At 35.3% G+C, this 17,191-nt stretch overlaps 1 protein-coding gene across 1 annotated transcript in view; it reads left to right on the top strand.

Annotated features, from left to right (window-relative positions):
- LRPPRC (leucine rich pentatricopeptide repeat containing) overlaps positions 1-17,191 on the top strand; it is a 99,517-nt gene that overhangs the window by 69,529 nt on the left and 12,797 nt on the right. The window contains exons 28-31 of the mRNA XM_043918124.1: positions 3,412-3,554; positions 3,687-3,792; positions 8,445-8,571; positions 14,230-14,318. Coding sequence (XP_043774059.1) covers positions 3,412-3,554; positions 3,687-3,792; positions 8,445-8,571; positions 14,230-14,318 — 465 coding nt within the window. The remainder of the gene's footprint in view (positions 1-3,411; positions 3,555-3,686; positions 3,793-8,444; positions 8,572-14,229; positions 14,319-17,191) is intronic.

Consider the following 17,191-nt stretch of genomic DNA (forward strand, 5'->3'; position numbering starts at 1 on the left):
GCAACAAACATTACATGAATGAAACAACTCCCTCACCTGCATATATATTATTATTTTAACATTTCTATAAGGAATATTCTGTTATTTCTAAAGGACAGTTTTTTTTCCTTATTACAGTTTTATTATATTCAAAACACTTCAGTTTCTTTACATATACAAAGAAGAGAATTTATTCTTTGTACATATAAAGTACTCTCGCCAAAACTTGAGCTGCCTTACATTCATAATTTTGCAATAAAAATTCTTTGAATCTATTTTTTAAACCCCAGCATTTAAAACATGAACACTTATGGGACTTCCCTAGTGGTCCAGTGGCTATGACTCCATGCTTCCAATGCAGGGATCTGGGTTCGATCCGTATTCAGGGAACTAAGATCCCATGTGCTGCATGGCGCAACTGGGGGGAAAAAGAAAACAGGAAAACCACCCTGAGTATTTATCCTAAGACATTATTTACATGCTGTTTTCTTTACTTATGACCATTGACATTTCCTTTTCATGCTGTATAGTCTTCCCTTCTCCATTATTACACACATACAACATGAATGTATTCTAAATTACTGAAGGGTCAAGCCGATATAGTAGTATACAAAGCAAAATGTCAGATGTTGTGTCCACACCATACCTGAGTTAACTTGTCCATGGCCATCCTTCCAAATCACTCTCTACATTTGTATCCATGTATTTTTTTGCATATACACCTATTATTATTTTGATTGTTTAATGCTCTACATGTTTTGTGTGCTGTGTTCTGTGGCTTATTTTATTAATATGAAATAAATTCATAGGAAAAGATACATACTTGCTTTTTCTCCCTTTAGTTAACCAGTTTTAAGTGCTGGTATCCCTGGAACCTCCTAAGTTGATCATTAAACATTTTTTTAATGAATTTATGAACTTTTTGGTATATTTGTGTTTCATTTCCTTGCAGTCATTATTCTTTTTGGTGCCCAAATTGTTCCATCTTTGGCCACTGGGAACCTGTTTACATCAGCTCCCTGTGTCATTTGACATACCCCATTAGTCTTTGATAGGTCTTTATTTTTAGGCCAAACAAGACCATCCCGGTTTATGTGGCGTAATTCCTGTCCAAACCTTATTTTAGAGAGGAATGATATTTAAGAGACCATAATCGGGTGATAGACACATGAAGAATTTAGAAATTACCCCCTTCTATCAGTAATACGTAAAAACTTGCCAACTTTATAATTAAAACTCTGAACTCTAGAAATCTTTGTCTCTTTGTTTAACACTACAGGAACCGTGTGTGAAGTGCCAACTGTTGTTACATGCTAGTCACATGGCCCCACGGTGAAGTCCCACAGCTGTGTTCCTGTAAAATTCACTGATAGTGTCAAAAATTCCTTGGTTTTTATAGCTTAAGAGTTCTCAGATCACTTAGTAAATCAGTGCTCTTGTTCTTTAAAGAAGGAACCATGAGTTCCAGGAAAGTGATGAAATTACTGAGTCAGTGTCCATTCCCTGGTTACAGCCAAGTCTGTGGGCTGTTTGATTTTTCAGATAACAAATATGATTGTTGTTTTGGTTAAAGGAATTTAAAGCCCCCTAGGTATATTATGAAAGGCTAATGAGCCTTTCTGTGTCTTGGTGAGAGCATGGCTACAGATTTTGGCACTGACTAGTTTGATTGCCTCAAATTTTTGTTCTATATTCTGTGATCCAGGTACGTTTCCAAGATAGAAAGTGCATACATCTCAGTCGTTTCATGCTGTATACACTGTGTAGTCCTCACCTGTGTTTCGAAATATTTTCTTGTTGGAAGCTGCTAGTCCATTTGAACAGGTGCCTCTCTGTTGTATCCTGTTCTACCGAAGTGAATTATCTTCCCATGCTCCTTCCAGTCTGAAAGCATTGTACCTCCTCCATCCATGTCTTCACTATCTGAAATAATAATTATTAGCTTAAAAAAAGTGCCTTAGCTGTTCTGTTCCCAGTGTGTGGAAACTGTGTCCTCCACAGTCCATAGTACCCTTTGGCGTGAAACAGGAGTGGTCAACCTTTCCCTTTCTACAGAATTAAAGATTTGGGGGCTTGGGTTTTTGTTCTTATTTAATTAAATAAAGTGTATTTGATAACCTTTATATAAAGTTTTATATGTTAACTTACTTGAAAAATTACTGTTGAATTTTACATTACATGACAACGTTTTAATGAAGGAAAAGCATAATTAGCTTATGAGAATCTTGCTTTGAAAATTGATTGTAAATTTAGTAAGGATTTTATGTTAGGCTGATTTTATTATCAAAGTATATATAAAATCACTCTGAACTTCAGGTTAATTTCTACCATTTGGTTCACCTTTTAGTATATTCAGTATGAAAACTTGGGCTGCCATCTTTGTGTGACTCCTGGGAAATTTTCTCCTTGTTTTCTTTTTCTTTCTTGCATGTTTCTGATGGAGTGTGAATGTGTTTTGTTTTTTTCTTTGAGTTTTTTTACTTTGAAGAGTCAGTTATTGAAAAGCTTATTAGCTTTTCAGTGTTAGAGTGGGAGGAAATCTAGGAAAATTTCATGTGTTTTAGTATTTTGATATTTTTGAGAAACATTGTTATGTTTTCTGGAACATTCGTGTCCTGAAACAGACCCTCTTCCTGGAACTGACCATACACCATTGAAATATTTCTTATTCATATTTTCAAATTTTTTAAAAGGCCTCTTTTAAAACAATATTTCTTTGTGTGTAACAGGTGTATTAAACTTAGTGTCATAAGTTTTTTCATACTTTGCTCTAATTTTTCACAGGCAGAAACTTAAATGACTTGCTCTTTTTTCAAAACTCATAGAATGTTTAAAAATGAAGTCTTGATTCTTAAGTTTTTGCTGTTTGTGAAGACTAGGTTATCACACAGAAGGAACTAGATATTTCATTATGAAGGAAATCTGCTGGATTTTTTTCCAATAACCTTCCTCTCCCCCTGTAATCTTACTTAAGTCTGTTGACATTATGAGAAATCTATCACACACTGACATAGAAGTTCTTAAGGTCGACAAAAGAGACAGAATTCTCCCTATTTAACTAAGCAAAAAAGTTTGTTGATTTGTCACTTTTGACAAAGATCATACATTTGTACGTTTTCAATCATTGTAGCCATGTAGCTGTGTATGTGCATCCTGTCATTTTTCCAGAGTCTACTGCTCATAGTTGAGAAGTTTTTAATGAAGTGTGGTTTTTCTTTTCTTGTGTTTCAATAGGTAAGGACTTTCTATGGTTTAAACTTCAAAAGGTACAAAAAGGTATACAGAACGAAGTCTTTTCACTTTTGGTCCCAATTACCGGTCCTTTCCCTGGAGGCAGTGTTTGGAATACTTGCTTTAGCAGCAAATAAAAAGTTTTAAATATTTTCATGAATTCTGTTTAGTATGTTCATTACTTTCTACTTACTTTTACAGAAGTAAATGGTGACTGGCAAAGAGCTGATGCTGTCTGGAATAAAATGCAAGAAGAAAATATTATTCCTCGTGAGAAGACATTAAGGTTATTAGCAGAAATCCTTAGGAACAATAATCAAGAGGTTCCATTTGATGTACCCGAGGTAATTCGTTAACTATAAGCATAACAGATTTTGTTGTCGGTATAAATTTAGGTTATAGATTAACCCAGCTTTACATTGAAAAGGTTGCTGTATTTACCACTTTTTCTTTAACTGAATAATTTTATTTTTAAGTTGTGGTATGAGGAAGAAAAAGATTCCCCAACTTCATTACCCTCACCTGTAGAAGCTAATCTCCAGAAAGAGCTATTGAATGCCTGCCGCAGGAGGAGAAACAAAGGTAAACATGTATACTGGGGTCTTCTTTTTGATAGCAACATGGGATCTAAGCCTAGCAAATTAGTAGTGATTTAGGAAGAGATGGAACTTAAATTGTATATATTAATTATTTTCTTTCATTTAAGGTAACAAAGACATTTTGGTACAATTGGGAAAATTTAAATGTCGACTCAGTAGTAGGTAATTAAGGATCACTGTCATGTTTATATAAGATGGAATAACAGCTTATGATTTATAGATGTCCTTGAATTTTGAGATCAGTAATGAATTATTGAGAAATGAAAAAACTCAAGATTTCTATAATTCAGTTTAAAATACTTAAGCCATAAAATATTTAAGTCAAGAGTCATTTGTTTAAAGGTTAAACAGATCAGGAAATGTTGCTTATTTGATGCATATACTACATATGTAGTATATGGTGGGGGTCATTATACTATTCCTTAAATTTTTCTGTACACTTGAAATTTTTCATAATGAAAACTAAAGTAGATGTCATTTTATCAAAAATTGCACTTTGAAAATAACATGATCATGAATTTTTTGGGCAAATATATTTGTTACATATTTTTATTTTATGTGAAAGCAAAAAACGATTAGGACTTTAACCTTCATACATTGTCTATGCTTAACATCTCAAGGTTGTAGGCTGGATATGAGACCCATTTCTTGCTCTTCTTCCCTTTCTATAGTGGTAATATTTCCAGAAGGTGTGCCTACCTCTATTGTGACTACTTTAAAATTTCTATGACTATCTTGAACCCTCTGATGCAAGCTTAACTTTCACATTCTAGTTGTTTTCATTTAGACTTCATTGTACTCTTCCCAGATCGTACACTACTTCCATTTTCTTCACTTAAGTTTTTGCCATAGAATGTTTCTCTTATCACTAATTTCTCCAGTTTTTGTGTACATTTCCAAGTATGCTTTATGATAATTTAACCATTATGCAGCAGATTTGTTTTCATTCTAGTATTGACAGTTTTGAGTTCTCTTCGGTGGAAAGCCATCAGTTTAGAAGTTTATAGAACCTCTTAACTTTTTTTTTCAAAAATATTAAATTTTTTATTGATTACACGTGATAATAGATGATACACAAGCTTCATTCCCCATCTATAGCTTTATCGGTACCATAATTCAATTTAGATATATTGCATAGGATATGCCAACAATCATTAATAACCAAAAAAGAACTCCATGACTTTGCACAGGTGACCCTTTTAATGGTGAACTCCAGGTCACAACACAGTAATTATCATTTCAGCTACACCAAGGTTCTGAAGACAATAGCTTCTCCACCAAAGCAGGTTGTAAATAAATTTCAAATGGAACCTGACATCACCCTGAAGGAATTCTAACTTCACACTGTTGGAGTAGTTTACCAAAATGGCTTCAGACTAGACTAACGTCACACAGCACCTAAAAAAAAAAAAGACATTTATTCAGCATCATGAACAGACTATTGGATTTAGCAATCAGCAGCATGGGTGCAAAAGAAAAAAATCTACATTAAAAACCCTTTGTTAGAATGCTTTACAGTTTCCACAGAACAGAAACTAAAATAATCTGTTATGCAATTAGTCACAAGTACAGTTCTCAAGTTTTTTTGCCCATACACGTGAGTATTGTCTAAAACATGTCTTCTGCAGATAGGCCCTGCCACCACTGTGCTTGGCTGAGTTCACAAATCTGTAACCTGTAGCTTCCCTGTCACTTCCCTGGCTCTCCTCTCCTGCTAAGCTTTGTTTCCTGGCAGTAATTAAAACCTTCTGCCTCTGCCATAGCTACCGCTGCTGCTGGAACCGCCATAGCCACCTTGATTTCGTGGTTTGGCAAAGTATTGGCCTCCACCCCCATACGGGCCAGAACTTCTGCCTCCAAAGTTTGCTCCTTTCATGGGTCCAAACTTTAAAGATTGATTGTTGTAATTGCCAAAATCACTGTAGCTTCCGTCACCTCCAAAATTGCTTCCATCATTATCAAATCCATTATAACCATCCTCACGGCCACCGTATCTGCCACCATGATGGCTGCACCAGAGCCACCTTGACCGCTGAAGTTTCCTCCACGATCGCCACCAGAGTTTCAGAACCAGTCTGACCTCTCTGGCTGGATGAAGCTCTAGCCATCTCTTGGTTAGATAGGGCTTTTCTCACTTCACAGTAGTGGCCATTCACAGTGTGGTATTTCTGAATGACCAATCTTATCTACGCAAGTCATGGTCATCAAAGGTTACAACAGCAAAGCCTGTCTTTTTGCCACTGCCTCAGTCAGTCGTGATTTCAGTCATTTCAGTTTTCCCATACCATTCAAAATAATCTCTCAGGTGATGTTCTTCAGTGTCTTCTTTAATGCCACCAACAAAAATCTTTTTCACAGTTGAGTGGGCACCAGGTCTTTGAGAATCTTCTCTTGAGACGGCCCTCTGGTCCCACAACTCCCGTCCACCTTGTGTGGCCTTGCATTCATGGCCACATCCTCCTCCTCCACCGTGGCGTATGTGACAAACCCGGAGCTTCTGGAGCGCTTGGTGTTTGGATCCCTCATTACCACAGTCTGTGAGCGTTCCCCATTGCTCACAATGGCTCCTCAGACTCGCATCGGTTGTTTCAAAGCTCAGTCCTCCGATGAAGAGTTTCCGCAGCTGTTCGGGCTCTTTGGGAAACTCTGACTTAGACATGATGACAGTGGAGAGGGGGAGACTTCAACAATGCTTTCATGGCGGCGTCCATGGCAGAAAGGAGTAACCTAACGAACGCATCTCCCTCTTAATTTCTTTTTTATTCCTCTTAATTTCTTAACTAGAAATTTTGTGACAGATTTTGTGACACTGATACACAGTATCTGAAGTAGGAATTAAGCTAAACTTTTAAGCTTTCTCAATCCTGCAGAATAACTTTATTCTTTCTGAGTTACTTTCTTTTGCTGCATATTCAGTCTAATATATCCTTGAGTCTTTCACCATGGATCTCTTAAACCTAAAGTTCATTATTATTGATACTGTTTAAATATTCTAATGGAATTTTGATTTAACTGAAATGAATGTACAGTTAGTGTATACTTCTTATTTTAAGATTCCAAAACTCCATATATTGCCTTTTTTTAGTTGTTTTTATTTAAGTAAAAACAGCTAACCAGTTAGCTAAATATAATGCAGTATAAATATAAAGATATACCCCTGCTGTAGTTTTAATATACCATATGCATTTATCTAGTTGGTTTCATTCTGTTAATTCAAAAGGTTTTAGTTACTTTTGTGTAGAAATGCTTGGCAAAATGTGAATACTTTGAAAACTGAATTCAAGACTACAATTTTAGAAAACAACTAGTAAGCTTTTCTATATTATGTTGTTGATCTTAAATACTCAGATTGTACTTTCTGTAAATTTTCACTTAGCAAAGTAGTGAACCTATTGTATATGCTTGTTGGGATGTAGCCAGTAATTATAATACATCATAATTTCTAAGCTTCCTTTAAAGAAAAATATATGCATTGTATACTGAATGATAGAGTCTGTCTTTTCTTAGTTAAGATACAAATATTAGTGTCATATCTTTTTTTCTTGTTTTCTCAGAATTTAACTTGAAAGGTTAAGTTTTTGGTATTGTCTCTTCAGTTTAATTGAAGGGCTAGTTCATGCTCCCGTAACTTCTAAACACAAGCATAATTTCTTCTTGGGTTTTCTTTCTTTTTTTTTTTTCTGATTGTTTAGAAACCTCTAAAGTAGCACAGAATATTCTGAGCTTTAATACCATGTTCATTCCTAGTTATGTGTTCTGTATTTCTTTACATGAAGCTTTATATACATAAAAGGTCTTGAGTGATAGTTCAGTTATGCCCCACCTTTTTTGTGACTTGTTTATACACAACAGAGTGTGGATTATAGTTTCAGTTGGATGTTTATAGCCAGGCAGTTTTATTTCAGAAAAGTAAGTGACTGAAAAGTGTAGTTACTTCTCTTTGGGTAACATCTTTTCATTCACTGACAGTTATTGTGAACAAGTGAAATAAAACTGTTAATCAGTCAAACAAATGTTGCTTAGTTTACTTGTTAGATATCTGTATATTTGAAAATTGTATGTTTTTGTATAAGTCCTGTCGTAGCCAAATAATTTGATCTCCTAATTTTAGAATTATAGGCTATATTCACTTTAATGCTATTGTGTTGAAATGTTAACCATAGTAACCACCCACTTATAGATTAAAGATTGCTTTAAAATGAATCTTTTGCTCCCCTCAATCTAAATTATACCCCTGGTTTATTGGGACTTTAACACACATTTTACAGTTTATTTTGAAACTGGGATCTTTTGACAAACAAATTCAGAAGAGCTGTGTTCTGTTTTTATTGGCATGAAAATAATTTATTGACTTTAGAGAGCTAGTATGAAAAAATCATTGTAAAAGGAAGCCCTTTCTTTTACCATCCACTGGAATTAAGTAGTAGTTTCCAAAAGTGTCCCTTATTTTTTTAAAGATTAGAAGAGTGATACCATCTGCTTACTTGGTCAGTATGTATCTCTGTAGAGTGGTATACTGGGTGAATATTAAAAGAAGCAGAAATATGGGGGGGTTGGGGCTTTGCTTCAGGGCTTTCCCCACCCCTTTTTGCCATTTCAGAATAATGTCATCTCATTTTTTGTTTTCCTTCATAGATGCATTTAATATTTTCCTGACAGCAAAAAAGCAAAACATTGTGTTTGACAATGAAGCTTATGCCAGGCTTATAAACTTACTTTTGATGAAGGATAATTCTACACAAGCAATGCAAGTGAAAGATTTGTAAGTATCAGTTCATTTATTAAACTTCACACTCAAAAAAGAAAAACCTATCATTAGGATTTTTCTAATGATGTATTATAGTAGCAGCTGCTTAATTGTCAACTACCCATAGAAATTATCTGAAATGCTTTTCTAATTTTAAGGGGGTTTTTAAACTACAAAAAATAGAACTTTTATTTGTCCTGCACACTGCAGCATATTTTATTTTACATTATAGAACCTCACAACTCATGTATGCTATTCATATACAGAAAAGTAGTTTGGTTTTTTTAGGGGGAGGGTTCTATTTTGTCTTCTAGGTATCTCTTTTGTTTCTTGTTCAGCAGCTCGATCTGTGTATGTTTTATGGTGGAAGCAGCCTAATATATGAAGGCATCAAGGATTTTGAAATTAGGCAAGGCTTTGAATCGTACTTGAAAGCCCTTTGGAAAACTTCTTCCTATCTCTGAACCTCAGTTTTTCTTCTCTGTAATGAAATGATAATAAATCTTATATTAATTGTTTCTTCTAGGCATTGAAAGACATAGGGTGAAGTAGGAAAAAATATATGGTACTCAGCACATTTTAAATACCCTTTCTCTGTCCCTTGTTGTTTTGTAACCTGTTTGGTGGTGGTGTAAGTGGTAATGGTTTTGTCTCTCTGGCTAGTTCCCTAGAGTAAAATACTTTTAAAATCAGAACAAGAATAAAGCTTTCTTCCTTGATGTGTTAGTTAACTGACTCAGTTGTCTTATTCCCAAGGAATTAACTTCAGAAGTTAAGTAAATAATCAGAAAGGGCTGAGAAAGGAGTGGATCAAGGTTACCTGCTCTGGAATGTAGACCTGTCCTGTTAATGAGTCAATAGCTTTATTTTTCAATGGCAAAAGTCAATGTTTTCCTTGTATATTGTAAGTTTTGAAATGATGTTTCCTGGCTAATTTTTGGCCTTCAAAATTTTAATTGCAGTACTTTTGGAATATTAGGATCCTGAATAGAAGACGGATATTTGCCATTCTTGGAGTTCACTGGAAAACCTGATATTAACATTAGTGTTATGTTAAAGTTATGTACCATAGGGCCATATTTACTGTTTATGTTTCGATACATTTTGAAAAATAGGTTGTGTGTGATTGTACTTGTCTATGGAAATATATCTATTTCTCTGTATATACACACATGCTGTGTGTGTGTGTGTGTATATATTCATAATATATACATATAAGTGCTACATATATGGATATACGCATACATCATATATATCTATGATCTTGAATCATTTGTATATCTTGATATTGAACAGTCACACTAAGACTTAAGTTTAGATTCTTAATGCGTTATGTCTCATTTGTGTGTTTACTCAGTTGCTGTTAATAATTAAATTATCTATCTCAGGAATACTCAGTTAATATCCTCAATTAGTGACTTGAAAAATTTGACATTGAACAGCTTCCTGTCATCTACAACCATTGAAGTCATCCAGGAAGTGCAGATTTTTTCCTAAAGTTACTTTTCTCAAAGAAGTGTTGTCTAAACACTATCCTCAATTATCAGAGGTATTTTTTTTTTTTTTTAATCAGAGGTATTTTTGAGGCAGCAGGGATTTGGGAGGAAGCGGCAGCAGGAAAAAAGGGGGACATTTTGTGTTGAGAACTGGGTATTGAGAATTTTGTATTGAGATTATCTGAGGAGATGGAAACAAAGAAAGAAAACTTTTTCAAAAGTCTTTTAAGCGTGAGGTTGGCCACAAAGGCCTCTGAAATACTTCCAAAAGCACAGATTATAATTCTTTCATTTTAACTTGGCTACTTCTTGAATGGTGAACCTCACATTCTGGTAGCACAGATTCCTGTCCACCCACCCCAGAAGTTCTGACTCACCTGATCTAGGGTAGGGCCCAAGAATCTGCATTTTACTAGACATCCAGGTGATTCAAGAATCTTGTGTCTTAAACATTTTGATCATGTGCCATTCTCAGTGAGCTGCACCACTGTATGATATGTGAGTATATTATAAAACATATTCCAAAAATAGAAATTTTTCAGAGGATAAGATTTAAAAATAGAAACAAATGTTTTCTTGCCTCACCCTAGAGCATTCTCACAGTGTATACCTCTTACTGAAGTCCCCTGGTCTAGAATAGTTTTTCAAATTGCATTTGTAACCAGTTAGTAGATGATGAATTCTATTCAATGGGGCAGAATCAACATCTTTTTTAATGAATAGAAAACATCAAAGCACTCCATGTAGTAAAGATATTTTGTGAATATTTGCTCTCTGTTGCGTGTGCGTATGTATGTATATATGTTGCGTGTGCTGGTTTGTAGTGTAGCACATCATTTTTTACCATGTCTGACTGAGAATCTTAATCAAACAAGTGTGAAAGCTGTTGACCCAGAAGGCATAACCCATCTATTTCTACTTATGTCCACAGCCTGTAAAATGTAGGTTTATCTTCTTTCCTCCTGTCCTTCTCTAGATCTTCATGAAGCCTTGCTGTACTCCTGAGGTCACTTTCATCTTCGCTATATTACTGTTTTGGGAGTGTTTTGTAGATGCCTTCCCCATGTAGTTGTGTGAGCCAAAGAGAATCCTAGGTGCAAAGCTTTCGAATGCCCAGAGGCACTTAATCTGGGAATCTGTGCACATCCTTTTCCTTGAACCAACAAAATGTTGCATCTAATTATGAAGAATTGTATCTTGGGATTTGCATTGGGTAGTTTTGAAAATACCTCTGGACTGGGAATTCAGAAGTGGAAGTTAGAGTTCCAATTCTCTCTTACCAAAGGAACGTCCTGTAACCTCCTTCGATCTGTTTCCTGGTTTATTACCAACATTCCACTAGGTCATCTTTTACACTTGCAGCTCTGCATCAGTGATCAGAATGAAAAAGAATTGTTGCTTTTTTTTTTTAAGAGCCATCATTATTTTAATATGGTATGACCAAAGGAGCCACTGTAGCAAGTGGCTGTACCCCTAGGATCATTTTGGCACTATTACTCTCACATAACTCTGTAAATAGCAGTCTGTTATAGTTACCTACATGGTGCCACTTGTTCCTTCTTAAGAGCAGTTGTTTCCCCTTTGAACTAATGTAGTCATTGTTTTTGCTGTACCTTTGCTGTCTCTAATGTGTTACAGATTCACTTGACTACTTACTAATGAGATTTCTTCAGTTTGGTTAAGAATAGGTTATTTAACCTTCCCGACAAGTAATGGAACCTCGAAAGTAACAAATGCCTTTAAAATTTTTGAAAGAATGATGTTCTTTCATTTTTAGTTAGAAATACATTTCTACATGTTTCAAAATAAAAATTTAGGTATAGTGAATTGTTTCAGAGGAGGGGAACTACTTATTCATGAAACAGGAAGGGTTATATAAATTGTTCTTGTAGATCTTTGTTAACACTGAACTGTATAGTTAGGAAATTTGAGAATCATGTGGTGATAGCTCTGCTTTATCTTTGGAGAATGGCACTTTATTTTCTTTTGTTCCTACTAGCTTTTTTATTCTGTCTAAAAATAATGTTAAATCAATCACTGATGCTTTTTACTGGATTGGCCAGTTTTTGTTATCCAAAGTAAGATAAATTCTGATCACTGCCTAATGCCCCATGTGCGTGTTATGTAAGTACAATCCATAAACCAGTCATTGCTCTGAAATCTCTAAGATGAAACTTTCCCTGTAATATTATCTTCTTTGGTTAAGACAGATTAACTTTTGCAGTTGATTGTAAGTTAAAAGATTGATACCCCTTTCTCTCTGTGATTTTTTTCCCCCCTTTATTTTGGCAGCTCTAAAAATGAAAATGTCTAGAATTCTGTGCTGTCCAATCCAGTAGCTACTAGCTATAACTGCCCACCTAAATTTAAATTACTAAAGTTAAATATAATTAAAGTTTCCATTCCTCCACCACAGTAGCCAGGTAGCCACATGTAGCTTGTGGCTACCCTATTGGGTGACATGGATAAAAAATATTCTCATCATCACAGTAAGTTTGATTTGACATCTCTGTACTGGATTTTTGTCCAAAAGGAAAGATCAGAATTAAGAATCAGAGGTAAACTTCTCTTATTTTATTGTATTAGTGAATCCATCGCAAAGTTACCAGTATCCTTTGTAGTTTTTCTCCCTTTGTTAGTTTGAAACATTTTGGTTGTGATTGGTCAGTTTCCATATGTAAAACATGTATGTATTCAGCGTATAATAGACCTGGGGAGAGTTTTCTTCCTATTTATCCCCAATTTCAAATTTGTATTGAATACATACCTTCTTGAGATAGGAAGAAATTATTAAAAGAAAAATATTCTGTGTTTTGAGATTTTTCAAAAGGTTTGACATCAAGTGTGGTGTTAGAAGTTTTGTTACCTTGTGGTTTTAATGAATTTTAGTTAATATTTTCAAGTAAGTATCATATAATACATGTAATAATGTTGGCATAAGAAGTGAGCTTAATTTTAATAGTGTCTCCTTGTTTATTTAATCATGCTAGAGATTGAGAACGTAAATCCTTTATTTTCTGCAGTTTATAGTCTCATGCACGAGTTGTTGACTTAAGCGCTTTGACAGATGGGACAAAGGAAACAAGTCGAACTGAGCAGTGGGTGCTTTGGTGGGATTAAGAGGATCGTCGGAATAAGAAAATCCTGCACCCAGGAACTGCGGGGGGGAACCCCAGAGGCTGGAAGTGACTGAGAGGATGGGCACATCACGGTGTTTTGGAGGATTTTCTTGGGATTGATGAGAATAATTTAGCAGTGACCCTGCTTTTCTCGCAATCTGCTCAGCTTAGATGTTCATGTCGGCAGGCCAAGGTTGTTAGCAGCCAGACCATCACTGGGCTTGAGAAGGCAAATGGCAATTGCTTTTGCTCCTTCTGACCTTTGGAGATTTCCTAATCGGGAGATGAACCCCAGGGCATTAAGGATGCTGAAATTTCAACACAGGAGATAGACACACAGTGTAGCAAACAGATCATCTCTGGCTAGGGCTTTTTTTCTTCTTTTTAATAAATCATGTAGGTTTTAGTCATAAGCAAGTTTTTGCTCTTGAGTTTTAAAAAGTTGGGGGATTTCAAATTTAAGGCTGGGACAAGATTGTGTGAAATTTTACATTTTACTGTAACCATGGTTTTAGTTCTGCAGTAAGTTCACCTTTAAAAACTATGTATCTAGATGACAGAAAATTGAAAATTAATCAACTGAATGAGATGGTGTTAGTAATATGCCTTAGTTTATATTTAAAATATAAAGTGCTGAAAATAAATGCTCATTTTTGTTGCCGAAAGACTAGTTTTACATTTTATAAATTACGGTGAGTGTAGGGAAAAAAGGGAAAAGTGTCCCGCTCAGGATACAGCAGAACAATGCAGGGCATGCAGTTATTTTAGTCATCTAATATGTCAGCATTCAAGAATCCGAACCGATTGTTTAAAAAAACCTTGTACTTTGTTTCTTTTGTTGCTCATTTCCAACTTTGTCATCTGTCAGAATGCAAAAAAAAATTATCCTTCTATAACCATTGACAGGATAACACAAAAGCTGTCTCCAGGTCGATATTTTGCAGCAATATTTTTAACATACGAACAGTAGTTTTTATAATTTCACCTTGGTGCTCAACCATTTATTATCGTATCAGAAGCATGTCAGTAATTCCTTTCTAAATGTCTGCTTCTTTTAGCGCTGAGACCCACATCAAGGGCTTCACACTGAACGATGCTGCCAACAGCCTCCTCATCATAACGCAAGTTAGGCGGGATTATTTGAAAGGTATGTCACAATGCTTGACCTTTACGTCACATTAATGCCTCTGCAGATTTTTCTTGTAACGCCCTTCGAATACTTGGATAAAGGAGTCCATTTAGCAAATTACCTGCTTATCAAGAGCCTTTTGTGGTAGCTGAGAGACGTAAATTACTGTACATGCATTTATAATACAGCTTGAATATGAATGTACTTGTCATTTGACCACTTAGTCCAGTTTCCATTCCATTTAACACAAGATGGGTTTTCTTAAGATGAATCACAGCTCTTCAGACATGCAAAATTTGTGTTCCAGAACGAGAGAAAGTACAGGCTTTCAAGTGCGTTAAAATTCACAGCACAAGTCATTTTTTTGCTTTGGAAATTAACATACTTTAGAGCATCTGAAACAATTCCCAGCGGTTGTTTCTTGCATATTGTGTTGGTTGTGTGTGAGATAGCAAATGAGTTAAATTGAGTGTTAAATGTGTGGGATTGTGCACCAAATGATTATAATATTGATTTTTAAAACTTAATCTAATACTTTTTTAATAGTTCATAATACCAACAGCAGTAAGATACCATGTTTATTTGGAGTTTGGAGTTTTTAAATGAATATTAAGAGGATAACACCAAAGAAATTGGAGATGACTTTGGGGAGGATTGGGACATGGGGCTATTTGCTTGGCAGAGGCTTTTTATGGGTTTGCAGAGGGATGGATATGGATGGGATGGGCTTATGAATGAGCTCCCAAGGGGGAAAAATGGTGAAGCTCTTCAATTTAGATAAGCATCTGTTCACATTTAATTTTACATTTGAGTTTTAGTCAATACAGTAACACCACAGTGGTTGAAACAACTTTCTAACTGTTAAATATGTGTATTACCTAGTTTTTTCCTCAGTCTTTGAGAATGGTGTTATTCCTCACTTGCATGCTTATAATAGAATTTCACATCTCTGAAAGTTGCTGTCTAATTGTGCAACTTTAATGTTACCTGTAATGCCTAGAGGTATTGGACTATAGATGTCTTCCTAATTAGTGAGGACTGAATATGTAAGGGATGATTTCTGCCTTCGCAGAATTGCTGCTTCAGTGTTACATAGGTGGGACCAGCACATTAAACAGCCCAGCCTTTAGTCATAAGGGAGTGTTGTAAGCTTTGCTATTAAAACTCTAAAAGCTTTCATTTTCAGTAGCAAAGGCTTTTGGGCAAGTTGCATTTTAAATGCAGAGATGATAAACGAGTTTTTTCTACTTTTTGTATTTTTCTTTTATTTTTTGGCCATTATACACAGCGTGTGGACTCTTAGTTCCCCAACCAGGGATCGAACCCCATGCCTGCTGCAGTGAGAGTATGGAGTCTTAACCACTGGACCACCAGGGAAGTCCCTGATAAACAATTTTAAAACATCAAAAAATTAAATTTGCTCCCCGTATCAATAAGCTAATTTTTATAAAAAGTTTATATTTCTGTAGACATGGAGATCAGGATAAAATACTTTTTTTAATTTCAAGGGGTTGCTTTTTGAGCTGACTCTGATCAGTGTTTAATTGACTGCTACCGTACTTGTATGTTAGGTTATCCTGTGAAAACAACAAGACACTGATATAATTTCACATCTGTTTTCATCGATTCAGTTGGAGACTGACTGAGCGCAGAAGCCATGAGCCCACTTTCTGTGCCTCCCACCGACTGATAACCTCCGGTGGTCGTTGTCGAGGGCAGAACAGTGTTGGCGCTATCCATATTACCTTATTTTTGCTCCATGGCTGACTAGAGCTCCCAATTAAAAAAAAAAATTTTCAGGTTTCTTTTTCTCAATTCCATCTAAAGCAGGAAGAAAAATAAAGCCAATTCAGTCTTAATCTAATTTAACTAGCTTATGCTGTTGTGGAATATTAATAGCTGATACATCACAACTTGGCAATATAACGAGTATTACTCGGGGCGGAGGGTGTGGGTGGGAACCATTTTTGATGTCTCATAAGTCATGAACTCTACAGAAGGCAAATTCTGTATGGGAATATGATTTCAGTCCCAAGGTCCCCTGCTTCCTTTGGGTAGACATAAGGTGATCTGTTCTCAATCCTCCACTCTTTGACACACACGTGTACCCGTAGATGCAGGCTCCAGTGTGGTTAAGTTCTTGGGTTGGTGTCTAACAGTATGACGTTAAAAAAATTAAGGAAATTATTTAAATTATCTGTACCTTAGTTTCCCACATATAAATTTGGTACCTCAGAAGGTTAGTTGTGAGTGTGACTGCTTAATCGGTGTCTGGAGTGTAGTAAGTGCTCAACATACGTAATAAAAGCCGATAAATGCTAGTTACTATCATCAACATCATTATCTTACCTGTTATTTGATCTACTTGTAGGAAAATCCTTCTTAGCTGACAGTATTGCCGGCTGACATGAATATTCCAAAGTTGACTATCTGTGTATGACCACCAGTTAAGATTTTATCAAACTTATTTTCTATAGATAAAATTTTTTATTTCCTGTATGTTCGTTCATATGTATCTGTAAAATTTTATTGAATATACCTTTTAACCTTTTTTTTCCCTTTTCCCCATTTGAGAATCACTGATTTAAAGTATAGATTTGGAGTAGTAATAAATTTTTTACTCAGTAATAAGTACTAAATTCATGATGTCTTTTATCATATCACTTTTAATAGCATGTTTAATTATTACCCTTTCCCTATTCTTCTGTTAATGATGGACTGTTCTTATTTGGAAAGCTGCTTTGAGAGTCTTAGTTTTGTGTAGGTTGCGTTGCCTTAATTGCTAGAAAGCCATGAAGTTTTCTTTGGTAGCAGTGATTGTTATGTTAAGTATTACATGTTCCCTCCAGTCCATCACTGTATTTAGTATAATGATTTTGCTACTCTGGCAC

Source organism: Cervus elaphus, chromosome 11, assembly GCF_910594005.1.
Source record: "Cervus elaphus chromosome 11, mCerEla1.1, whole genome shotgun sequence".
NCBI lineage: Eukaryota > Metazoa > Chordata > Mammalia > Artiodactyla > Cervidae > Cervus > Cervus elaphus.